Below are 26674 nucleotides of genomic sequence, written 5' to 3'. Positions count from 1 at the left end.
ACACAGTACTATCTGCGTGCCAAACTGCGTAAGCAGCATGCGATAGACAGAGCTAAACGATCCTATAGCCAATGGATCAGATCTAAGATCTGCAGTCCTGCCATATCCAGCCGTGAATGGTGGTGGACAATTAAACAACTAACTGGAGGAGGTGGCTCCACAAATATCCCCATCCTCAATGATGGGGGAGCCCAGCACATCAGTGTGAAAGATAAGGCTGAAGCATTTGCAACAATCTTCAGCCAGAAGTGCTGAGTTGATGATCCATCTTGGCCTCTTCCTGAAGTCCCCAGCATCATAGATGCCAGACTTCAGTCAATTCGATTCACTCCGCGTGACATATCAAGAAACGACTGAAGGCACTGGATACTGCAAAGGGTATGGGTCCTGACAATATTCCAGCAGTAGTACTGAAGACCTGTGCTCCAGAACCTACTGCGCCCCTAGCTAAGCTGTTCCAGTACAGCTACAACACTGGCATCTACCCTGTAATGTTGAAAATTGCCCAGCTATGTCTTGTACACAAAAAGCAGGACAAGTTCAACCGCCCCATCAGCCTACTCTCAATCATGAGTAAATCAACAGTGCCATCAAACGGCACTTGCTTAGCAATAACCTGCTGTTTGGGTTCCGTCAGGGCCATTCAGCTCCTGACCTCATTACAGCCTTGGTTCAAACATGGACAAAAGAGCTGAACTCAAGAGGTGAGGTGAGAGTGACTGCCCTTGACATCAAAGCAGCATTTGACTGAGTATGGCATCAAGGAGCCCTAGCAAAACTGAGTTCAATGGGAAAATGGGGGAAAACCCTCCGCTGACTGGAGACATACCTAGCGCAAAGGAAGATGGTTGTGGTTGTTGGAGGTCAATCATCTGAGCTCCAGGACATCACTGCAGGAGTTCCTCAAGGTAGTGTCCTAGGCCCAACCATCTTCAGCTGCTTCATCAATGACCTTCCTTCAATCATAAGGTTAGAAGTGGGGATGTTCGCTGATGATTGCACAATGTTCAGCACCATTCGTGACTCGTCAGATACTGAAGCAATCCGTGTAGAAATGCAGCAAGACCTGGACAATATCCAGGCTTGGGCTGATAAGTGTCAAGTAACATTCGCGCCACACAAGTGCCAGGCAATGACCATCTCCAACAAGGTAGAATCTAACCATCTCCCCTTGACATTCAATGGCATTAACATCGCTGAATCCCCCACTATCAACATCTTAGGGACTACCACTGACCAGAAACTGAACTGGAGTAGCCATATAATTACCATGGCTACAAGAGCAGGTCAGAGGCTAGGAATCCTGCGATGAGTAACTCACCTCCTGATTCCCCAAAGCCTGTCCACCATCTACAAGGCACAAGTCAGGAGTGTGATGGAATACTCTCCACTTGCCTGGATGAGTGCAGCTCCAACAACACTCAAGAAGCTCGACACCATCCAGGACAAAGCAGCCCGCTTGATTGGCACCCCATCTACAAACATTCACTCCCTCCACCACCGACGCACTGTGGCAGCAGTGTGTACCATCTACAAGATGCACTGCAGCAATGCACCAAGGCTCCTTAGACAGCACTTTCCAAACCCACGACCTCTACCAACTAGAAGGACAAGGGCAGCAAATGCATGGGAACACCACCACCTGCAAGTTCCCCTCCAAGTCACACACCATCCTGATTTGGAAATATATCGCCGTTCCTTCACTGTCGCTGGGTCATAATTCCGGAACTCCCTTCCTAACAGCACTGCGGGTGTACCTACCTCACATAGACTGCAGCGGTTCAAGAAGACAGCTCATCACCGCCTTCTCAAGGGCAATTAGGGATGGGCAATAAATGCTGGCCTGGCCAGCGACGCCCACATCCCATGAATAAATAAAAAATAAAAATCAGTGCAGGAAACCCTCAGGCTGCGAGGGCCTTCTGGGCCACAGGCAGCTAGAGGACGGCTGCCAGAATCATCACAGGCCAAGGGGCAGCTGATCAGCAGCCTGCCACCAGCCCAGCTGCTACCGATATGTTCACACTTTGTAGAAGCGCTTGTAAACATATAAAGAAAACCAAGAGATACTTGGGCGTTCATGTGGGTTTCAAATTTGACATGTGCTGCATCATGTAAAGTTCTTTTGTTCAAGCAATTAACCTTCATTGTATAAAAGTGATTATTCTATCATGAATTAATTGTGAGCTGCTCACTTCCCCCTTCCCCCTTAGTGGATTGCTAATCCAGGCACAGCCCTTATTTGAATATGATCTCCCATGGGCACTAGTGCATGGTGCAGTTGGGCGCTAGGCACAGAACATAAATAGAAAGGAGGTGACAGACGGCATGCATTGAAGTGAGTCTTTATTGGTTTTTCTCTGAGTGGCCATCATGGTGGCTGGAAACGGGTAAGTATGAGATTGTCCATTGCCTCCTTGGCTCATCGTTCAATCTGCCTGGCCTCTGGTCCAAGGGCTTCAACATCCTGTGCTGCTTGCTCCTCTCCCTCCTCCATGCCCTCCTTGTCGGTGGAGGAGTGTCGCTCAGTCATGTCTTCATCATGCAAGGCCTCTGCCCTCTGCAGTGCTAGATTGTGCAGAGCACAGCAGACCTCAACAATATAAGATACCCTCACTGGGGCATACTGCAGGGCTCCATCGGATCGATCTAGGCAACAGAATCTCAGCTTTAACAGCCCAAAGGCCTGCTTGATGGTCACTTGTGTGGAGCCATGACAAGTGTTGTACTTCTTCTCCGCTGCATTGCGAGGGTTCCACACTGGTGGAGTAGCCAAGTCTTCAATGGGCAGCCCTTGTCCCCAAGAATCCAGCCCTGAAGGTGAGCAGCGGGAGGCCTGAAAAGATGTGGCACCTGGGACTGTCAAAGTATGTAGGCGTTGTGGATGCTTCATGGGAAGCGGGTACACACCTGCAGTGAACACTTTGGTGGTTGCAGACCAGTTGAACGTTGATGGAATGAAAGCCCTTCCTGTTGATGAAGGCAGCTGGCTGGTCTGTGGGAGCCTCGATGGCCACATGCATGCAGTCTACCATACCTTGCATCTGGGGAAATCCAGCAAAGGTCTCGAATCCGATGGCCCTCTCATCCGGACTGTCAGGGTCGATCCGGTAGTGCACAATGTTAGCGACCCTCTTGAACAAGGCATTGGTCACCTCCTTGAGGCAGCGGTGGGCTGCTGCCTGGGGAAGACCCCACACATGTTGACTTGGAACTATATTGCCATTTGTTCACTGTTGCTGGGTCAAAATCATGGAACTCCCTTCCTAACAGCACTGTGGGTGTACCTACCCCAAATGGACTGCAGCAGTTCAAGAAGGCAGGTCACCATCACCTTCTCAAGGGCAATTAAGGATGGGCAATGAATGCTGGCCGAGCCAGCGACACCCACATCCCATGAATGAATTAAAAAATGTCCCCAGTGGATCCTTGGAATGATCCAGACACCGAAACGTTTTAACGCCACTGTGATCCTCACAGCCAATGGCATTGGGTGACCACCAAATCCCTTAGGTCACAATTCGTCCTGCAGCAGGGCGCATAAGTCGGTGACAGCCTCCCTGGAGAGCCGTCGTCTTCGCTGACAATGTCGCTTGGAGGTAGCTGATTCAAGTCTGGTACACTCTCTAGTCAAGTGGGTCCCTCTTGGCATCGCCAGCTGCTACTGCTCTCGTCGTGGAGCTTCACGGACAGGCGTAGCTGCCTCCTGGATATCCCTCCGTGGGCGGTGATGCATCAAGCCATGGGGGTGTATGAGACCCATGTAAAAATTGGCCATGATTTCCTTGCTTTTCTATTCAATACTGCTTGATATAAACTTCACAAACCCACTTGCCTTTTTTTATTCTTTCTACCTGTACTCCCACCTTCAAAGATCTCTTTATTCCTACTCTGATAATAATCTGACTGTTTCGCATAAGCTTCCTTTCACTCTTTTTTCCCCAAAATGTGCACTTCACATTTTTTTTTGCAGAGAACCTATCTGCTCACTTTGCTCACCTGCCCGTGCCCTCCTGCAATATGCAGCTACGCTCTTTCTAATCCCATCTACTTCAATCTTTGTCTCTTAATGAGACACCTTCTGAAAATCCATCACTCCAACACCCAGTGCATTCCATTTATTTATCAAGTCTGTGATCTCAACCATTTCAATTAAATTAGACAAGAGTGACTTACAAAGTTGTGCTGACTCTCCCTCATTAGCCCATGCGCTTCCAAATGTTCATGAATTTCATCTCTTATTCTGGGATCCCATGATCTATCTGCCTATTTGACAGCTTACTGTTAATGCTTTATGTATTCTAGAATCTTCTAATTTGTTGCAAATGGCTGTAACCAGAGACATATTTGTCTTTCTTTTGAAGGCGCATTAATCTCAAACATTGTTCAAGGTCGCAACCTTCTTCCAGCTGAGAGGAGACTTGTTGGACATTTCTTTCTCAGGTTTCTGTCAATGTCACTTCTCAGACCATCACTGAGAAGCACTGCTTGAACTGATTTCCCCTCACTCCACCTGAACACTCCTGACTAGTCACTCTTCCCCCACAGCTGAGATGATTCAGATTTCTACACTTTAATGGATGTTTTGTTTTCAATGATAAATTATTTAATTCCAAGTACTCAAAGCCACCCAATAGACAGATACATGGGAACTGATAATTATCTCCTACATCATTACCATCCCCGACAAGGTGCTGCACAGTTTCTATATGCCGGAGCACATTCCAAATGTCGTGCAGCACACTCTTGAAACTGTACGCTACAATCAAAACAATTATTTTTGTTCTATATGGTTATTTTTGACTTTGAATCCCTCACAGCAGCAATAACAAAACTCCAGCTGTTTCAACAAATTATTGCACTGAAAACCCCCAGCCCATCCAGTGAAAAGAGAGACTTGAGTTTATATAACACCTTTCACAACCTCAGCATGTCAAGAGACCTTGGTGTACTTGTCCATAGATCACTGAAGGCAGCAGCACAGGTAGATAAGGTGGTTAGGAAGGCATATGGGATACTTGCCTGTATTAGCCGAGGCATAGAATATAAGAGTGGGGAGATTATGATGGAGCTGTATAAAACGTTAGTTAGGCCACAGCTGGAGTACTGTGTACAGTTCTGGGCACCACACTATAGGAGGGATGTGATTGCACTGGAGAGGGTGCAGAGGAGATTCACCAGGATGTTGCCTGGGCTGGAGCATTTCAGTTATGAAGACAGACTGAAAAGGCTAGGGTTGTTTTCCTTAGAGCAGAGAAGGCTGAGGGGGGACATGATTGAGGTATACAAAATTATGAGGTGCATCGATAGGTTAGATAGGAAGAGACTTTTTCCCTTAGTGGAGGGGTCAATAACCGGGGGGCATAGATTTAAGGTAAGGGGCAGGAGGTTTAAAGGGGATTTGAGGAATTATTTTTTCCCCAGATGGTGGTTGGAATCTGGAACACACTGCCTGAGCGGGTGGTGGAGGCAGGAACCCAAACAACATTTTAGAAGTATTTAGATGAGCACTTGAAACACCATAGCATACAAGGCTATGGGCCAAGTGCTGGAAAATGGGACTACAATAGTTAGGTGCTTGATGGCCAGCACAGACACGATGGGCTGAAAGGGCCTGTTTCTGTGCTGTGTAACTCTATCACTCTGTGTCCCAAAGCACTTTACAGCCAATGAAGTACTTTTTGAAGTGAATGTTGGAAATACAACAGCCAAGTTGCACACAGAAAGCTCCCACAAACAACAATATGATAACAACCAGATAATCTGTTTGTGATGTTGATTGAGAGATACATATTGGTCAGGACGCTGGGCAGAACTCCCTTGCTCTTCTTCAAAATAGCATCACAACATCTTTTGATAAGAGACAGAGCCTCAGTTTAACATCTCATCTGAGAGACAGCAATACTGACAGTGCAGCTGTCCCTCAGCACTGGAATGTCAGGCTAGTGCTCAAGTCTCTCGAGTGGAGCTTGAACACACAATTTTCAGGCTCAGAGGTAAGAGTGCTACCTACTAAGACACAGCTGACAAGGGCGGCACAGTGGCGCAGTGGTTAGCACCGCAGCCTCACAGCTCCAGGGACCCGGGATCGATTCCGGGTACTGCCTGTGTGGAGTTTGCAAGTTCTCCCTGTGTCTGCGTGGGTTTTCTCCGGGTGCTCCGGTTTCCTCCCACAAGCCAAAAGACTTGCAGGTTGATAGGTAAATTGGCCATTATAAATTGTCACTAGTATAGGTAGGTGGTAGGGAAATATAGGGACAGGTGGGGATGTTTGGTAGGAATATGGGATTAGTATAAATGGGTGGTTGATGTTCGGCACAGACTCGGTGGGCCGAAGGGCCTGTTTCAGTGCTGTATCGCTAATCTAATCTAAAAAAATCATGTGTAGTGCACCACACTGTAGAGAGGCAAATGGTTGAAAGTGAAATCATATTGGGAGCAGTTTCACTAGCTATTTAATCTGCGTACTAGCAGTTTGGGAAAGTACTAGAATAGACCACGATTTCCTAAGGAAGAAGTCCCAGGACAAGCAGTCCAATAAAGAATATACAACAGCCCACCCCATTAATTTAGGGACAATTCCTGAGCTTTCAGAGCAGATTCGTCACAATGGCCAGAACCCTGGGATAGCCGGAGATGCCAAACTGTAATACATTCAGTCAATGGGAAAACAGGCAGGCCTGATAACATCCTTATTGTTGGTTTCCAAATCTATAGCATGTCCATATGCTTCATCCAAGCACTTCTCATGCTTTGTCACCTGCTGTAAAATATATGATTGTAATTTTTATGCAGCATTGTAAGTGTGAATATAACCAAATATAACAATTTCCAACTAGCGTCTTTACTGCACAAAACCTATGTGTTTCTGATTTCTCTTTCTTGAATATGAATTGTATTGGTAACATTTACTTCATGTTGAAGTTCCGAACTGTTAAACATTAACACACATACAAAGAGTGATATCTCAATCCTATGCTCCAAGCTGTGATCCATGCTGGTGAGCAGTGTTTGTGAAATAATGGGGGCAGCCAATGTTGTAGCCCTATCTCCGACCAAGAGAGCCTAGGATTGTGGCACCATGACAACAACTTGTATTTATATAGTGCCTTTCATGTCGTGAAGCGTCCCTCAGCACTTAGGAGCAATTATCAAACAAAATTTGACACCTTTTAAAGAAATATTAGGACAGGTGGCCAAAAGTGTGGCCAGAGGGATTGCTATTGAGGAGGATAGAGAGGTTGGAGAGGGTAAGGAAGGGAATTTCAGAGCTTAGGGCCTAGGCAACTGAAGGCATGGCTGCCAATGGTGGAGCAATTGAAATTGGGGTTGCGCAGCAGGGCAGAAATGGAGGAGCGCAGAGATTTTGGAGGGAGATTACAGAGAAAGGGAGCAATGAGGCCATGGAGGGATTTGAAAACAAGGATGAGAAATTTAAACTTGAGTCGCTGCTAGACCGGGAGCCAATGTAGGTCAGCGAGCATAGGGGTGATGGGTAAACAGGACTTTGTGCAAGTTGGGATACAGGATGAGTTTAAATCGAGTATGGATATCCCTGACTAAATCTATGTTTTGGTAAGTAATTTGAAATAAAACATACCTTAGGTATCAAACATTCATTACTAAAACACGTTAAATATGACTTGCACATGAAATAAATGCACTGCAAGTGATGTCATACTTGTCCGGTTTAAGGCTGTATCTGTTTGTGAGCCAAGCTGCACTGTCGAAATAAAGAAGTAACAATTAAACGACTTGAAACAATCCTGCAACTTGCAGAAAGTACAAGAGCATCCCCTTCAGAGACTGACGAGGAGAGCTGAGCCTCAATCTTCTGTTTATTACAAAGGGGAGAGAACAGGGGATTGTCATTTTAAAGGCTGTACTGATGAAGTGTAGGGTCCAAAAGCTTCTACTCTTGCAACAAGACAAATATCAGCTGGAAATTGCTCTGCTGGCTCTCAATACATTGTTAATCGATTGGATAGGCAGCCGGCAACAACAGAAATGAATGGCTTGATGGGGGGTGGGGGGGGGGGGGGGGAGGGGTGGCTTTGGGAAATCTGGTCAAATTTGGCATCCTAAAGGTGTTATGTTGTTTCCAATAATCTCTGCTCAGGTTTGGCAGCACACAGCCTTGGGTTACTTCCTTCTTCTGGTGGATCCCAGTATTATCCCTGCCTGTCAGAAATCCCCCATCTGTTTGTCCCTTTGTACATGTTATGTAGCCACTTTTGAACAGCTGATTTGATTTAACAGCTACAGCGATGCAATGTGGACTGAGCTCCAGGGCATTGTATTGGTGCCAGTTGACAGACTGCAGTCTTGGTGGGTCGAACTCAGTGCATGATGCATCGTAAAATGAAGGCCCGATGTTGTGTCAGCATGAGGGCAAAGCAAAATGGGAAAACAATTTCACTAAAAAAGGAAAAATGGTCAAACTACCTTGCTTGACTTTCACCTAATATTTTGAAAGGAAGTCACTTGACAAACACCAATTATCGTCAACTTCTCGTCTAATCAAATAATCACTCTGTCATGTTGTAATTATCTAGTCTCCTGTTTCACTGCCATTTCCATGACTTTCTGCCACGTTAGACAACAGTAAATTGGAAGGAGACTGTGTATTTTATATGGGTGGACACAACCACATTAAACACATGAGTCTGTTATGACAGTAGCCCTAGGAGCTGTAGAAACACACCACAAGCATCTGTGGCTACACTGTTTAAAGCAAAGTGCAGCATTTTCATCATGTTGAAGATTTGAAACACACGAACATACAAAACCCCTCCCAACCTCCACCAATACATTGGGAGTCTGGAGTTACACTGTTCAATATGATCTTGTAAACATTTAACATATTCTCAACAGGGTAACACCTCCGTTAAAACAACAGATGTAGGAACTTGACACAAGTGCGCTGAGATAATACTGCACCAATACAATTTATAAATAAAATTCTCCACTTTAATTTTCAGATTTTAAGAGATAATTGCAGCCTCTGGAAGGTTAAGAGTAAATCATTCGGGATAACAGTGAATAGCTCTGGAACTTTCTGGGATCTGACTGATTATCTGCGAGGGGCAGGGTAGGAATTTTTGGCAGAAGGCTCCTGAATTGGTTACAGGTCTGCTTTTTTTGTGCCTCTCCCAAGGAGTTGGGAAGGGGTGGAATTTTCAAGGAACGGAGTGAGCACATATGGGTCTGGTGGCCTATTCCCATCCTCAATACGTAAGCATAAGTAAAAACAAAGCAGTCAAGTCACATGGTCAACTATGGGCTGTTACTAAGGTGCGTTGCTAAGAAGGTTAGCTGTGAGCTCCAAGGCTCTATCGTTTCATTAAAAACGTAACTGTTCCCAGTTTATTGAAGAGTGCAAATGCTAAAATGACAGCTGGCATCAGAACTAAGTCGATCAGTAGTATACAATAACAGTCAGACAAATAGAAAACTGTAACTCAAAGCACTTCAACAACAACAGTAACCTGCATTTATATAGCACCTCTTACATAGTAAAAGGTCTCAAGTCACTTCATAGGAGTGTTATCAAACAAGATCTGACACCGAGTCACATAAGGAGCTATTAGGAGAGATGAGAAAAGCTTGATCAAAGAGGGACGTTTTAAGCTGCATCTTAAAGGAGGAGAGGTAGAGAGATTGGGAAGATTTAGGGAGCAAAACTCAGAGCTAAAGATACAGCTGCCAGTGGTGGAATGATGGTAATTGGGAATGTGCATGAAGCCAGTGTTGGTAAAATGCAGAGATCTCGGAGGATTGTAGGGCTGGAGGAGGTTACAGAGATAGGGAGGGGCGCGGTCACGGAGGGATTTGAAAAGAACAATGAGAATCTTAAAATCAAGGCGTTGCCAGACTAAGAGCAAATGTAAATCAGAGAGCACAGGGGTGATGGGTGAACAGAACTTAGTGTGAGTTAGGACATGTTCAAGATGATGTCATGCTGTGGAGAGAAAGGTGGAGAGATTTAGGGAGGGAATTTCAGAGCCTAGGGCCCAGGCAACTGAAGGCACAGCCGTCAATGGTGAAGGGATTAAAATCGGGGACATGCAAGAAGGCAGAACTGGAGTAGTGCAGAGATCTTGGAGGGTTGTAGGGCTGGAGAAGGTTACAGAGATTTTGTTTCATCTGATGAAAGTACTGTTAACATTTTCTAAACACAAACCTTAGAGGGGGAAGCAGTGGTGTGGTGATAATGTCATTGGATTAGTCCTGTAGAATCCCAGACTAATGTTCCAGGGCCACAGGTTTAAATCCCACCACAGCAGATGATGAAATTTAAATTCCATTAATGAATCTGGAATTAAAAGCCACTATAATAGAGACCATGAAACCATTGTTGATTGTTGTAAAAACCCATCTGGTTCACTAATGTCCTTTAGGGAAAGAAATCTGCTGTCCTTACCTGGTCTGGCCTACATGTGACCCCAGACCTGCAGCAATGTGGTTGACTCTGAAATGGCCTAGCAAGCCATTCAGTTTAAGTTTTCAGAGTAGCTGCTTGTCTCAATAGTAAAGTGTCCTCGCACTGTAATTTATATGTGGCCAAGAAGTGTCCATCCAATTCAGATATACATTCTTTTTTAATTGTTCCACATTGGCGGAATGGAAAAAGTGATAGTATTACAACCAAGTGCTTTGCTAGGCCACTTCTGAGGGCATTCAAGGTCAACCATGTAGTGTATGCCAAGGCTGACAGGGGTCATGGGGTTGCCAACCCTCCAGGATTGCCCTGGAGTATCCAGGAATTGCAGATTAATCTCCAGGACGCTAATGCAAGCGACCCCAAAGAGAAACCATAGGAACGTGTTAAAAAAAAGGTGTGTTTTTAATGTACTTTTAACACTCAGTCAAGCAAACTTTTGCCCCATCTCCAATACTTTTATAACTAATGGCTGGAATTTTATGCCCCCTGCAGGAGCAGTCTTCATGGAGGGGGGGGGGGGGGCGGGGGGGCAGGTGGTGGTGGAGCTGAGTGGGAAGTGGGGAGTGCCGTTCCTGTTGCCTTCCCAGCCCGCTACAATTTTACAAGCGGCGGCAGAAATGACAAATGGCCTGGCCACCCCAGGCCAATTAAGGCCCTTAAGTGGCCAAGTAATTGCTACTTAAGGGCCTCCTCCATCTGCCACTGGTACATTACCAGCAGTGGGCAAACGGTTCAGTAGCTCAGGAGGGTGCCCAGCAAAACCTGGTGACCTCCTTGCGAGCTGGGGGGGCCCTCCTGATTGGGCACCCTATGCCCGACAGAGGGTCACCCTGCGGCACAAGCCTTCCCTACTGGAGCATCTCCCCACTCACCCTTCGAGCGACAACCCCCCACAACCTACCTCTCCGGGGCCCAGACGACTGTCCTCGGCGTGGCCCAACACACTTACATGCATTCCGGGGCCTCGCCCATGTTGCCGGTCCTGGCTGGGTGCAGTCCTGCCAGTGGCCATCACTCCCAGTGGCGCTGCTGGGACAGAAGAGCTGCCGGCCCGCTGATTGGCCGGCAGCTCTTGGAGGCGGGACTTTCTGCCTCAGCAGGGTAGAAGTCCCGCCAGAGGTCAATTAAAGGCCTGGGCCATGTAAAATCATGGCGTGGCTTCCAGGCACAGCGGAGGAAAGCTCACCACTGATATTTTCTGCCGGTGGGCAGGGCCTCCAATCTGTCGTAAAATTCTGGCTAATAAATAGCAATGAAAAGTGAATGAAAAACACACCATTCTTTCATGCTGTGATTTTACTCCTGGATTGCTCTGGTCATCCCCTTCATACGATGAAACCTTCAGGAATATGTCCAACCAGACAGCGATGGAAGGTTTCCTTCTCCAAAGCACATTAGTGAACCAGGTGGGTTGTTATGATAATCCAGCAGCTTTTGTGGTCATCTTGTTTTCTGGCACTGGCCCACAGACCACCAGTTATTGTATTCAGTTTCACAACTTGGTGGTTTAAACTCAACACCTTTGTGTTACAAGTCCAGTAGCTCAACCACCACACTACCACAGCCATGCAAATGGAAAGATGCCCAACTCCTCCCACCTGTACAAACCTGTAGGTTTCGTCAGAGCATGTACCCAAGTGCGGAACTTGGGAAAGTAGGAGGAATTCCATACAAATCCCCTCTCACTCATAACAGGAAGGGAACAAGTGATACAGGGATAATAAATAAAAGCAAAATACTGCAGGTGCTGGAAATCTGAAATAAAAACAAAAAGTGTTGGAAATACTCAGCAGGTCTGGCAGCATCTGTGGAGAGAGAAGCAAAGTTAACGTTTCAGGTCAGTGACCTTTCATCAGAACTGGACTATATTACATAAGTGATACAGGGAAGCTGGGAGCACAGTGACACAATCCACAGAGGTGAAGTGAGGAATGATCAATCCACAGAAAAGATAAACTGGCTCAGGTGCACCCTGCTGGCATATCCTCTCCCCACCACCCTTAACCCCGTGGCCACCTGATCCTAAAGCGTTCAGTTCCCTCTGAGTTAACAAAAGACTAACTTAGAAGATACAATTCAAGTGCAATGTATCTGCGGTGGGCACCATTATTAAATCTGCTATCAAATTCCACATGGCTGTTGAATAACATTGCAGCAAGGTTCTGGCTAGTCCTTCAACAGATTCCGAATGTGACAGTCTCACCAGGTCAAACACAGGTGAAACCATACTTTAAAGTCCATTAAAGCCTGGCCCAATATCTGGAATCACACTAATTAATATGTCAAGGTGCCAAAATTTCTGAACAATATGATTCATGATGTCGTCACCCCGTGTTACCAAAGTGTCTGCAATGAGCTCTGCTAGTTTCTGTCCCCTTTACAAAATGAAAGATCCTTGCATTCACTTTAAAGACTTGCCATAATCTGATTTCAATGTTGTGTCGGTCACAGCGTGTGGAAAGACTCAGATTTTTTCATTGCTCATCATGTATAATGTAAACAGAGCTTACAAGTTGATGTATTCCCCAGTGTCAGTCAGACCAGGGAGCCAATGAGGAAGATGTTTTCTGGTCTCTGGAGGACACGCCAAGGTAAGTGCACACATTATTCATATTGGGACAGGCAGAAACACACCTTCAAAACTCCCAGCCACACAGCACACAGTATGTGCTGTTACAAATCTATGACTTGAATAGTTAATTATACATTGAGCCCTCGAGTTTTAAGCCAGCAGTTCACACCCTAACCTCTGTCACCTATAAAGGAGAAGCTGTAAATAACCTTATGTAAAAAAGTTAGACACTGGCAAAGAAATCCATATTACTGAGGAGCAGCCAGCTACTAGGTCAGCTCCACACTCAAACAGAAATCTGTGAAGGGGATGAATGATAGCAGATGAAGGAGCCCTGATAAGACCCACATATATCACAACAGTGCCCATGGTGACAGTATGGGCCTCACGTGCCACCTCAACAGCTGCTGTGATGGGTTTTTGGCAAACAGATGAAGTCACAGCTGTCCTGAGTTAACATGGCAGCGACCTGAGAATTATAGTTTTGACATTGATGACTTGACTGATACCAGGAATGACACCAGCAGGGATCTGAAATTATAAATGGTACAGAAAAGGAGTATCGTGATCGCCCCTTGACTGGCATCTGCAAGAGTTAATCACTGGAGACAAGAAACTCGGCCGACCAGTTGCTCTTACATCGATAGTCATGAAGTGTTTCGAGCACATTGTGTCAAAGCGTCTTTTAGATCCTCTTGTTCCACGTATCGATCAGTTACAGTTTGCTTATCAACCTCACAAGTCAGTGGGCGATGCTGTCCTGACTCTTGGTCCATTTGGTCCAACAGCTCATGGACAGATTAGACCACTATTGTTGATTTCACTTTGGCTTTTAATACTGTGAAACCAACCAAGCTTATTGAGAAACTGACAAACCTTGATGTTAATCCTATTCTCCTACTTTGGATTAGTGATTTTCTTCACAGCAGGACCCGACGGGTGATAGTCTCCAGGATTTACTTGGAGCTCATGTAAATGAATACTGGATCTCCTCCAAGGCTGTGTACTTTCACCCTTGCTTTTCATCCTTTACACGAATGATTGTTGATCAGAACACGACGAGATACCGATTCTGAAGTATGCTTATGATATGGTACTGGTGGACCTCATCAGGAATAACTAAGTAAACTATAGGGATTCGGCGGAGAGGTTCGTAAAATGGTGCGATGACAATTCTCTTAAATTCAACAAAAACAAAAGAACTAGTTATAGACTTTAGGAAAAAGCCAGTTAATGATAATGTTCCCCTGAAGGCTCATTATATGGACATTGAAATAGTCACCAGCAAAAGGTATCTAGGTATGAAAGTAGATGATACGTTAAATTGGAGGGAACAGTGTAGAGACGTGGTGGCCAAGAGACATACATGATTATACTACCTCGGAAAGTTAAAATCCTTTTGAGTAGATCCCACAATCATGAAACTTTTCTATCTGGCTGTAGTTGAGAGTGCTATCCTTTTTGGATGTCTCTCCTGGTGCTGTTGTCTTAGGAATGGAGATTCTTTAAGGGTACAGAGATTGTTGAACCAGACAGGAAGGGTATTTGGTGAGCAGATCTTTCTTGACAAAATCTGTTCTCGAAGAATTTTAATGAAAGTAAAGAGTTCTGAACAGTGAGAATCACCCCTTGTCTCAGTAATACTGTTGGAAGAGTTCAGGGAAAAGGCTACAATTCCTTAGATGTAGGACAAATCGGTTCTTGAACTTGTTCGTGCTTTTAACAGGAGCTTGATGAATGGATGAGGATAGGCACTCATGATGGGACTCACTCGTGAATTAAAATAATGTACTGGAAATAGTTTTTAAAAATATTTTAATCAAGTTAGACATTTTGTGGTAGGATAATTTTCTTTCTTTTTATTATTGTTATTCATATGCAACTTTAGTGGGGGGTCGGTTAGCTTAGATGGCTGACATGTGCTACAAATAGACCCCAACAGCACAGAATCAATCCCCATACTAGCTGTGGTAGTCCATGAAGGCCTGCCTCCTCACCTTGCCCCATGCTTGTGGAGTGGTATCTTGCAAGCTATAGATTTCCAACTGTTTCTCTTTAATGGGGAGAGATTCCTTTGGGACTATGGCTACAACAACAAATTTTAATGAATGAGCAATGTACCCAAATGAATTTCCATATAATTAATTGAAATCAAAACCATCTTTGAACTTGTCACATGGACTATAAAGCTTATGTAATGGAAATACTCAACAAAGGTGAGTGTTAAGATTATCCCAACACAAGGATTTAGTCGCTACATGTTTTTGTAATGTGCTCTTCTCCAGAGTGTTCAACATGGAAGCTATTTTGTCCTGCCTTTCTTGGGCACCAGCACAGCCTTATCATAGCTGCTGTTCCTAAACTTTATAGGTGTGCAAACTGGTTTCTCTGCATACTAGAAGGCTATTTCTAACCTTACCCACCCAGCAGAAACCAGGAGCAGTTAAAATGGCCATAGCACCTTACTCCACCGCCCGACTGATCGCACTGCCTGCCAACGGGTGGAACTTCAGGAGACATAAAAATCAAGAAACTTGATCAGCAACAGCTCTTCACTGTTCAAAGCCCAGAAGCTGGATTGTCCAGCAATTATATCAAAAGCATAGCATCCTCATTGTGAAACAGAACCAGCCCTGATCACATATTATTCAGTACCACTTGTTTTCGATGCTACCTGATGGTGATGCCCCTCTCCCATGCTGTCCTTCACACTGTTTTTAAATTTAAATGCATTGTTTTTAAATTTAACCTCATGATGTGGGTGAAGCTGGCAAGGCCACATTTTTTTGCTGAGAAGGTGGTGCTGGGCCTTCTCCTTGAATGGCTGCAGTGCATGTGGCGATGGTGCTCCTCCACTGGCATGAGGCAAATGATGCAGGATTCCATGTGTGTGCTGACAACACCCAGCTCTACTTTGCCACCACCTCGCTCGCCACCTCCACTGCCTCGGTGTTGTAAAACTGTTTGGCTGGCATCCAATCGTGGATGAGCCAAAATTTCTTCCAGTTAAACACTGGAAAGATCAAAGTCATTGTCTTTGGTCCCTGCCACAAACTCCATCCCCCAGCCTCTGATTCTGTCCCCCTTAACCACTGTCTCAGGCTGGACCAGACTTTCTCAACCTTGGCATCCTATTTGATCCTGAGCTGAGCTTCAAACCCCTGAACCCCTCCCTCATAAAGACCCCCTATTCCCACCTCATTAATATTGCCCATCTCCACCTCTGCCTCAGGCCTATTCCTACTGAAAACCTCATCCATGTTTTGTTACTGTCAGACTGAACTACTTCAATGCTCTTCTGGCCAACCTCCCATCTTCCACCCTCTATAAACTTAAGCTCATCCAAAACTCTGCTGTCTGTTAACCTGCAGCAAGTTGCACTCATCCATCACCCCTATGTTCACTGACCTACATTGGCTCCCAGTGTAGCAATGGATTGATATTAAAATTCTCATCCTCTTGTTCAAATCCCTCCATGACTTCACTTCTCCCCATCTCTGTAACCTTCTCCAGCCCTACAGCCCTCAGAGAACTGTGCGTTCCTCCAACCATGACCACTTGTCCATCAGACAGATCTTTCACACTGGCGTCATGCTCTCAGCCCTCCAGGCTCAAGCTCTGGAATCCCCTCCGCCGTTCTACCTCTTCATGTAAGATGCACCTTAAAATCTATCTCTTTGACTAAGCTTTTGGTGAGCAGTCTTAACAGCTAGAATTTTACGTTGGATGGGAGGCTATGCCCACCAGCCAAAGAGTTGGGGATGAGCCTGGCTCCGCCAGGCCTGGGGATCCACTCCAGGATTTTACGGCCCCCAGGCCTTAATTGGCCCTGGGTGGGACTTCTGCCCCTCTGAGGAAGGAGGTCCCGCCTCCAGGAGCTGCCGGTGTCCCAGCAGCACCACTGGGAGCGATGGCCACTGTTGGGACTGCACCCAGCTTCAGTAGCAAGAGGGACGTGGCCCAGAAACAAGGCAAGTGTTTTGGGCCTCTCTAGGGACAATCAGTCGGGCCCTGGCGAGGCTAGAGAATCAGTTGGGGTGGGGGAGTGTTGTGCATTAGGGCTGGTATGGCCCTGGAGGGGGCCCTCCATTTTGCACAGGGTGCCCGATCAGGAGTGCCCCCCCCCAGCCTGCAAGGAGGCCACCAGGTTTTACTTGGCGGCCTCCAGGGAGACCTCAGCCACCCGCCTGCCACTGGTAAAATACCAGCGGTGACAGGAGGAGGCCCTTCGCCGCCAGTTCATTGGTCACTTACGGGCCTGGGGCGGGCAGGTCATTTCTTGCCGCTGCCGCTCCTTGTAAGAGTGCAGCGGGGTGGGGGGGGGAGGCGTCGGGAATGGCAATCCCCGCCTCCCACTCAATTTTACAACCCCTCCTCCCCCACCAGCCCGCTCCTGTGGCGGGGGCGTAAAATTCCGGCCAATATCTTTGGCTGGTCAATTTTTTGTTGGTTGATCACGCTTCTGTGAAGTGCTTTGGGATGTTTTGCTATGTCAAATGCATTATATATAAATGCAATCTAATGTTGTGGGCTTTGAAGATTTGAAAGCTCCATCTTGGAATCGTGCTGCTATGGACTTTCCCAGGTTTGGACTCTTGGATACTATTTCTAGATGGAATGGAGTCAGAGATTATTTTGGTGCTCAGTTGCTTTTACTAAGGGTTTGAATCAAGAGTGCAGCATGAGTCAAGGAAGAATATGTTGCACGAGGCAATGCTGGAAGGTAGTGTGCGTTGGAGCAATCTCATGCTGTTGCTGTCTTTTTTTCCTCCTTATGCTCTCATATTCTTGAAGTTAAGTTTCCACAGATCAATGTGTTTTATTTTTACATCTTTCTGCAGTGTGCTAACAGTTTTATCTTAGAAAAAAATCTGTCTTGTTCATATCAATAATGCTCTTACACTATTAAAATACAGAAATTATGTATTGATAATTATTTTAGTGTCTTTAGACTGGAGCTAAAACCTGTGAGGAAATGATAAATACCTTTTTATATAAGAGTAAGGCAAATTCATAATTCAATTATGGGATGCCTGTGGTAATCCTTTCAGCATGACACTAACTGCACATATGCTTAAATAGGGCAAAAACAGATGGGAGGTTGAGTATTTTCACATCCTATGACATACAAGAATTCGTTTTTTTTTAAAATGGCACAAATACAATAAAGTATCACTGGGTTATGAGTCATGTTGTGACTGCAAGCCAAACTGCATCCAGAGACTCTTCAGCTGTTTGCTTTCCAGGGTTGTTCTATAGAATTCAGTTATCATCGTTTTTACTGACTCTGTGCAGGTTTGTCATTTGTTTTTCAAATAGAGAACACACCAAGCCACTGAAACAATATTAATCTCATTCGAGAATATATTAATTTGCGTGGCAACTACTTCTTGCAGAGTTAAGGATGGTGCTCAAGAGAGAGAGAAAACCCACATCTCAGTCCTGCCAACATGCGTACCACTGTTCAACACAACACTCCCAGCTCTGCGAGAAGTCTCGTTTCTACAGATAACACTGCTTAAAACCTACACCTTTGACCAAGCATTTGATAGTCTGCCTTAATATCTCCTTATGGGGCTCAGAGTCAAATTTTGCGTTAGAACAGTCCTGTGAAGTGCCTTGGAATGTTTTATTGCATTAAAGGCACTAAATAAATACAAGTTGTTGTTGTAGCTAGCTTGTGATCAAACAGTTTTAATGCCTGCTAACCAATTACTTGCAGAACTGTCTTAGGCAGTGTCTTAAAGGAGGAAAGAGAGGTGGAGAGGTTTAGGGAGGGAGTTCCAGAGCTTAGGGCACCGGAGCTGAAGGCACCACCATCAGTGGGATCCTCAAGTGGGCAGAATTAGATGAGTGCAGGTATCTCGTAGGATTATAGAGGTGCAGGAGATTACAGAGATAGGGAGGGATCAGGCCACGGAGGGATTCGAAAACAAGGATGAGAATTTTAAAATTGAGGCGTTGCTTCACCGGGAGCCAGTGTAGGTCAGCGAGCACAGGGGTGATGGGTGAACAGGACTTGGTGCGAGTTAGGACACGGGCGGCAGAGTTTTGGATGGCCTTAACTTTAGGGAGGGTAAAATATGGAAGGCCAACCAGGAGTGCGTTAGAATGGTGAAGCCTAGAGGTAACAAAGACATGGATGAGGGTTTCAACAGCAGATCAGTTGACAGTGGACGGAGTTGGGCAATGCTATGGAGGTAGAAATAGCTAACCAAATGAAGCCCCATTGTGAACTGTGCTTTAGGATCAGTGCTGTTATCAAACCAGAGTTTTATATATGAATGCTAGCCCTTGTCTGTTCCACTTCTGTGTTTGGAAGTAGGATCAGTTTCATCTCGGAATTGGACAGTAAGCAGAAACTGGATATTCATTTGCCATGTGTCCTGTAAACATTATCCAGCAATGTGGAGTCGTTATCGTCAAAAGGTCATTCCAATTTAGCAAAGTCTTTCATTAGCTACTTCCTTATCAAACCATCTGTATTTGCATGGAAATGTCATCTTGACTTTGTTAACGTTTCAGGTCTTTCATCAGAACCTTGCATCAGAACTCACAGATCTGAAACATTAACTCTGCTTCTCTCTCCACAGATGCTGCCAGACCTGCTGAGCATTTCCAGCACTTTCTGTTTTTATTGCAGATTTCCAGCATCTGCAGTATTTTGCTTTTATCTTGACTTTGTATCAGCTTCTGTATAAATTATTAAAGTGCAAACAAGTTTGATTAGCAATTTTCCCTGTTATCAGTTGAGTCCTAAGTGTGATATTATTGTTCGCCTGAGTAGGCTGAATTATGTCGAGGAATCCTATTTGAATCTGAGTGAGTAATGGGCCAGTAAAGACACGCACTCCAAAGTCTGAAACATCAAGAATATTTGCGAGATTCCTTTTACTGCTTCAAGAATAAGGTAAGAATCTCATCCTCACATGTGTTAACTTAAAGTTGTAGTATGCTCGGATAACAGAAGTGAAAACATTGATAGGTAAAATACGTATTCCCACCTTGTCACTCTGCTGTATTTTGGTTTCACTGTTCCATGCAGTTTGAATTTAATTTTATTATTCTAGACTCCCCTGAAAAATGTTATAAAATTTCCTCTAATAAAGACTGTCCTGTTAATAATCTGTAGTCACTACACGTCAGATCGATCTTTCCATTGCCTTATCCCTGCAGTAATGCTGCCAGTAACTGGAAGAGAGCCAGGACTGCAGCAAATAGCTAGTTACCCGCTGAAGAGGCTTTTGAATGGCATAATAAAATGGAAGGTTTTAGATATAGAGTCCATACAAGAAGCAGGCTGTGCACATCAATGCCCCTCAGCTTGTCACATTGACCATCAGCATGGTCTCTGAATACTGCAACTTGCATTTCAACCTTAATCCATAACAGTACTTAAGTGAGTCTCAGTCTGCTTCAAAGAAGAAGTCTTCACCAGAGCATGCAGTTAAATAACACCTTCAACAAAACAAAAAGCCTTAAAGTGCTTTACAGAACCAAACGCCTAGCAGTGGGAGATGACTGAAAGCACGAGTATGTTTCAAGGAGGCTTTTGAAGAAGCTGGTGGGGTGGGGAGGGGTAGAAAAGTGGAAGGGTTTACAGAGAAAGTTCCAGAATGCAAGGATAGAATTGTAGTTCTGTCACCAAAGGTGGCGCTGAGAGAGGAGTGGGGTGAAGGGGAGACAGGAAATGCTAAGAAAGCCAGAGTTGAAAGAGCGGAGGCTGGATATTGGTATGTAGAACTGAACGAGGTTGCAGAGGGAGGGAGCAGTGAGATTGAGAAGGGACTTGTAGAGAAAAACAAGAACTTTCAGCTAAACGTTATGAAAATATGGCAGAATCACTCAGACCCCCAGTGTGGCTCCTGAACGTACTAAATTCAAGTGGGTTTGTGACCCTATTCCACAGACTGCCTCTTGTTTCTTGGATTTCACACTGCCTGCAATATAAGTCCATAGTCCAGTGTGAAACTTAGTTTTAAAAGGGCCCATGTACTTTGTTGAATCTCTTTGACATTTTATAATCTCAGTATTGATTTTTCTAACGTGGCTGTGGGCACTGCTGCCCACATTCTCCTAACAATATTGCGCATGGCTGTACACACGCAGGTAAGGAAGTTACACATAACCTTCTAGAGCCACTATTCAAGCCAAGAGTGCAGTATAACTACAGCCTGAAAGATAGAAATCAGTCATCGTGAGGGTGAAAATCTCAGTGGGAAATAAGTGGAGGGTGGAGTGGGGGGGGGTCATGGATTTTTTTTAGTTCGCTTTATTAAGTTACAATAAGAAACATTCTAGATTTTGGATTTTTTCCAACATCTGCATGTTCAATATCTGTGCAAATTAGATTTTAGTCTCTCAGCAATTCTCACAGTGGCAGTATAATTAATATGGAAACCTAATCTCAGAGAGTGACATGTTCAAATTCATTACAAATCCTGTTTCAACAGCTACAGGGATGGGCATTGTAAAACGAGTCAGTGTTTGTACCACAACAGCACATTCTTTTGTTAATATTCTCAGAAAGTAGAAACCCCAGCCCAGCCTATCTCTTAACATTAAAAATTTACCAGACTGGGAACAAGATGCTGCTTACACAAGCTCTCGCTTGCAGTGGGCACAGTGCAATTTGCTGCCAGACAGTATAACAGGGTCATGCTTCAGATTCTTAACAACTACTAGGACAGTCAGAAAAAATGATAATATCTTATAGTTAACTCAAAACCTGTTAAATTAAACCTGCACGCTCCCAGAATTGAACCGTGCACAGTTCCAGGACGATAGAAACTGCAGCAGAGAGGCTGCCTTGGTCCTCTCAAGGTGTAAACACTCCATTCAGAGCAGCTCCTGCCTAGCACAAGGCTTGTTGACAGCCATTTTACAGTGTCTGACCTGTTAAAGAACAACTTTCATGTGTGAGCCATTACCTTTTCCTAGAAAATATTTGAAATACCATCTGGTGTGATATTCTGGGTTCTCCAAATGCACATCAGTTCTGCGCCATGTTCCTGGTGTGTAGTCAGTGCTCTGGAAATAATGAAACAATAACATTCATTAATATGCATTGCTTCATGGTCTTTTTAAAAAAAATCAAACTAAGAAATTTAGGTGAAGGCCAAAGCAATAACCAGTACAGGCCAGCAGACCATAACTAGCCAGAACTTTTTCCTATATTGTACTCCAAATCCCCTCCATCCCCCGCCATCTCCAATCATGACATAATCAAGGTTGTATCTCGTTCTTCCTCTAATTACTACCATGAATGCGGAAAACCCCTCTGTTTTAATCCTCGTTCTCACACAGATTTCAATGGTCTCCTCACAAAGGACGACATCTTTAGGGTTATTTAAAGGTCTTGTTCCAGGACCAGAAACAAATCTTAAAAACCAGAGGTCAGGGACGACTGGACTGCCCCTCGCTGTGCAGTAAATTACAGAGAACATGAACGCTGGTGATTATGGTACAGTGGCTTGTACTCACAGTTGTTGACAAACACATCGCCTCTGCTCTTTCATTGAACATGAATACATTCACAATGCGGACAGGCAGTGTCATGTGGGAGCAGTGTGCACGCATTGCCCCAGAAAGGTGCAGTATGGGGGATGGTGGTGGCACTGAGGTCTTCTACTGCCTCCCATTACCCTGGACTGGACCTACTGCTGGAGGAGGTGCTCGATTGGGCACAGTGAAGCAAATGAGAGAAGTTACAGCACCATTTGGCTTTAAAAGAGCTGCAATGTTAAAAGGGCAAGTCAAATGGAAGCTTTGGGAGACCATCTAGATACTTTTTTTAAAAAACGATAATGAAGTAGTATTTGCTTTTAGTGGCAGTTTTTCATTACCAGAGGTAAATTTGTGATTTAAACTGTGCAGCAGAAGGGGCAATTTTCATATGTATTTGATGTTTCCATCTCATGGGTAACATCCCCAAGTGCAGGCAAGGTACACCTGGCAGGGAGAGGGCAAGACCGTTGTACCAAGCAATGGGACGGAGGAACAGGGGAAAGAAGATGTTGCACTGGCAGGGGTGCTAGCTTGACTAGGAGGCCTTGCATTTTATTCCCAGTGACGTAGAGCAGGTATAGGTTTGGGGAGAGGGGATATTCCGACTCTATGGTAAGGGAACAATAGTTTTTAGTAGCTCAGCAAGGGGACTTGTGGTTATTCACCCTAATCTGTTGCTACAGTATTGAATGTAGCCTCTATTATCAAGTGTAAAGAAACAAAGCAAGATTTGTATTTATATGGTGCCTTTCACAACTTTCGGATGTCCTAAAGTGCTTTACAGCCAATGAAGTACTTTTTGAAGTGTGGTATCTATTGCAATGTAGGAAATGAGACAGCGAGCTTACACACAGCAAGCTCCCACAAACAGGAATGAATTAAATGCCCAGATCTGTCTCTGGTACTGGTTGAGGGCTAAATGTAGGCCAGTGCACATGCAGAGAGAGAGAGAGATGGAGCAGTGCTATCCCTGGGAGATCAGTAAAAGGAATAAACTTTACTGTTACAAGTTGTGAAACGTAGACATACCAAATGATGTGAGAGTACCTACATCAGACGTCTAACCACCAATAATATCATGGATGCCATTTAAGAGGGGTGGAATTAATACAGAATAATTTTGCTTAGGCCCCCATCCAATGTTTACGCAAAAGATCAAAGCCATGCCAATAACATCATAGTCTCCTGGCAACCAATTATAATAACCTGCAATTTTCAATTTCTTACTGTGCTTCAGACTTTTCAACAATGAATCCTGCAGCCATCAGAGCAAGTCTCCTAAGATATTGAATTTCTTTTTCAAAGCTGCATCACCATAAGAATGAGTGAATGCCACAATTTGAAAAAGAAAAGCAAGCCACTGAAAGGCACTCAAAAGATAGACCGAACTGCTCATTACCTTGTACTTCCTCATGACCACAGTAATATGACTCTAAACTAGCAGGGACAGTAAGTAGTGCAGATGGGAGCAGCAAGTTGCAAAGAGACATAGACAGATCAGGCGAGTGGGCAAAACTGTGGCAAATGGTGTTCAATGTGGGTAAGAGTGCGGCGATCCACTTTAGACCTGAAGATAAATCAGAACATTTTCTAAATGGTGAGGAACTAGCAACTGTGGAGGAGCAAAGAGATTTGGGAATGCAAGTAGACAAATCATTTAATGCAAGTGGATAGGTACAAACAGCAATCGAAAAGGCTAACGGAATAGTGAACTTTATCTCAAGAAGGCTGCATTACAAAGAGGAGGAAGTTATGCTTTAGTTTTATAAAGTACTCATCTAGAGTACTTCTTTTCTTTCTTTCTTTTGGGCCTCCTTATCTCGAGAGACAATGGATACGCGCCTGGAGGTGGTCAGTGGTTTGTGAAGCAGCGCCTGGAGTGGCTATAAAGGCCAATTCTGGAGTGACAGGCTCTTCCACAGGTGCTGCAGAGAAATTTGTTTGTTGGGGCTGTTGCACAGTTGGCTCTCCCCTTGCGCCTCTGTCTTTTTTCCTGCCAACTACTAAGTCTCTTCGACTCGCCACAATTTAGCCCTGTCTTTATGGCTGCCCGCCAGCTCTGGCGAATGCTGGCAACTGACTCCCACGACTTGTGATCAATGTCACACGATTTCATGTCGCGTTTGCAGACGTCTTTATAACGGAGACATGGACGGCCGGTGGGTCTGATACCAGTGGCGAGCTCGCTGTACAATGTGTCTTTGGGGATCCTGCCATCTTCCATGCGGCTCACATGGCCAAGCCATCTCAAGCGCCGCTGACTCAGTAGTGTGTATAAGCTGGGGGTGTTGGCCGCTTCAAGGACTTCTGTGTTGGAGATATAGTCCTGCCACCTGATGCCAAGTATTCTCCGAAGGCAGCGAAGATGGAATGAATTGAGACGTCGCTCTTGGCTGGCATACGTTGTCCAGGCCTCGCTGCCGTAGAGCAAGGTACTGAGGACACAGGCCTGATACACTCGGACTTTTGTGTTCCGTGTCAGTGCGCCATTTTCCCACACTCTCTTGGCCAGTCTGGACATAGCAGTGGAAGCCTTACCCATGCGCTTGTTGATTTCTGCATCTAGAGACAGGTTACTGGTGATAGTTGAGCCTAGGTAGGTGAACTCTTGAACCACTTCCAGAGCGTGGTCGCCAATATTGATGGATGGAGCATTTCTGACATCCTGCCCCATGATGTTCGTTTTCTTGAGGCTGATGGTTAGGCCAAATTCATTGCAGGCAGACGCAAACCTGTCGATGAGACTCTGCAGGCATTCTTCAGTGTGAGATGTTAAAGCAGCATCGTCAGCAAAGAGGAGTTCTCTGATGAGGACTTTCCGTACTTTGGACTTCGCTCTTAGACGGGCAAGGTTGAACAACCTGCCCCCTGATCTTGTGTGGAGGAAAATTCCTTCTTCAGAGGATTTGAACGCATGTGAAAGCAGCAGGGAGAAGAAAATCCCAAAAAGTGTGGGTGCGAGAACACAGCCCTGTTTCACACCACTCAGGATAGGAAAGGGCTCTGATGAGGAGCCATCATGTTGAATTGTGCCTTTCATATTGTCATGGAATGAGGTGATGATACTTAGTAGCTTTGGTGGACATCCGATCTTTTCTAGTAGTCTGAAGAGACCACGTCTGCTGACGAGGTCAAAGGCTTTGGTGAGATCAATGAAAGCAATGTAGAGGGGCATCTGTTGTTCACGGCATTTCTCCTGTATCTGACGAAGGGAGAACAGCATGTCAATAGTCGATCTCTCTGCACGAAAGCCACACTGTGCCTCAGGGTAGACGCGCTCGGCCAGCTTCTGGAGCCTGTTCAGAGCGACTCGAGCAAAGACTTTCCCCACTATGCTGAGCAGGGAGATTCCACGGTAGTTGTTGCAGTCACCGCGGTCACCTTTGTGTTTATAGAGGGTGATGATGTTGGCATCGCGCATGTCCTGGGGTACTGCTCCCTCGTCCCAGCACAGGCATAGCAGTTCATGTAGTGCTGAGAGTATAGCAGGCTTGGCACTCTTGATTATTTCAGGGGTAATGCTGTCCTTCCCAGGGGCTTTTCCGCTGGCTAGGGAATCAATGGCATCACTGAGTTCCGATTTGGTTGGCTGTATGTCCAGCTCATCCATGACTGGTAGAGGCTGGGCTGCATTGAGGGCAGTCTCAGTGACAGCATTCTCCCTGGAGTACAGTTCTAGGTAGTGCTCAACCCAGCGGTCCATCTGTTTGCGTTGGTCAGTGATTATGTCCCCCGATTTAGATTTGAGGGGGGTGATCTTCTTGATGGTTGGCCCAAGAGCTCTCTTCATGCCATCATACATTCCTCTGATGTTTCCGGTGTCTGAGGCCAGCTGAATATGACTGCATAGGTGTTGCCAGTAGTCGTTTGCGCAACGCCTAGCTGTTCTTTGTGCAGTACTTCTGGCTGCTTTAAGTGCTGCGGATGTTAAATCGCTGGGGGCTTTCTTGTAGTTCAAGAGTACTAACGTTCAGTTAATGGCACTGCACCTCAGGAAGGCTATAGAAGAGGTGCTGAACAGTTTCACCAGAAATGATACTGGAGCTGAGAGTGTGCATAAACTTGATTTGTATTCCCTGGAGTATGAGGATTGGGGGGTGATCTAATCTCTGTGTTTAAATCGCTGTGAGTTTACAGAGAAACTATATCTT

General features: G+C 45.2%; 1 protein-coding gene across 3 annotated transcripts in view; it reads right to left on the bottom strand.

Moving 5' to 3' along the window:
* garnl3 (GTPase activating Rap/RanGAP domain like 3) overlaps positions 1-26674 on the bottom strand; it is a 455189-nt gene that overhangs the window by 172733 nt on the left and 255782 nt on the right. For all 3 annotated transcript variants that reach the window (XM_068012410.1, XM_068012409.1, XM_068012411.1), the window contains exon 4: positions 21947-22046. In XM_068012410.1, coding sequence (XP_067868511.1) covers positions 21947-22046 — 100 coding nt within the window. The remainder of the gene's footprint in view (positions 1-21946; positions 22047-26674) is intronic.

This window comes from Heterodontus francisci, chromosome 32 (genome assembly GCF_036365525.1).
Source record: "Heterodontus francisci isolate sHetFra1 chromosome 32, sHetFra1.hap1, whole genome shotgun sequence".
Classification (NCBI taxonomy): Eukaryota; Metazoa; Chordata; class Chondrichthyes; order Heterodontiformes; family Heterodontidae; genus Heterodontus; species Heterodontus francisci.
Note: the sequence above shows the minus strand (reverse complement) of the source record. Positions and strands in the feature narration are given on the sequence as shown.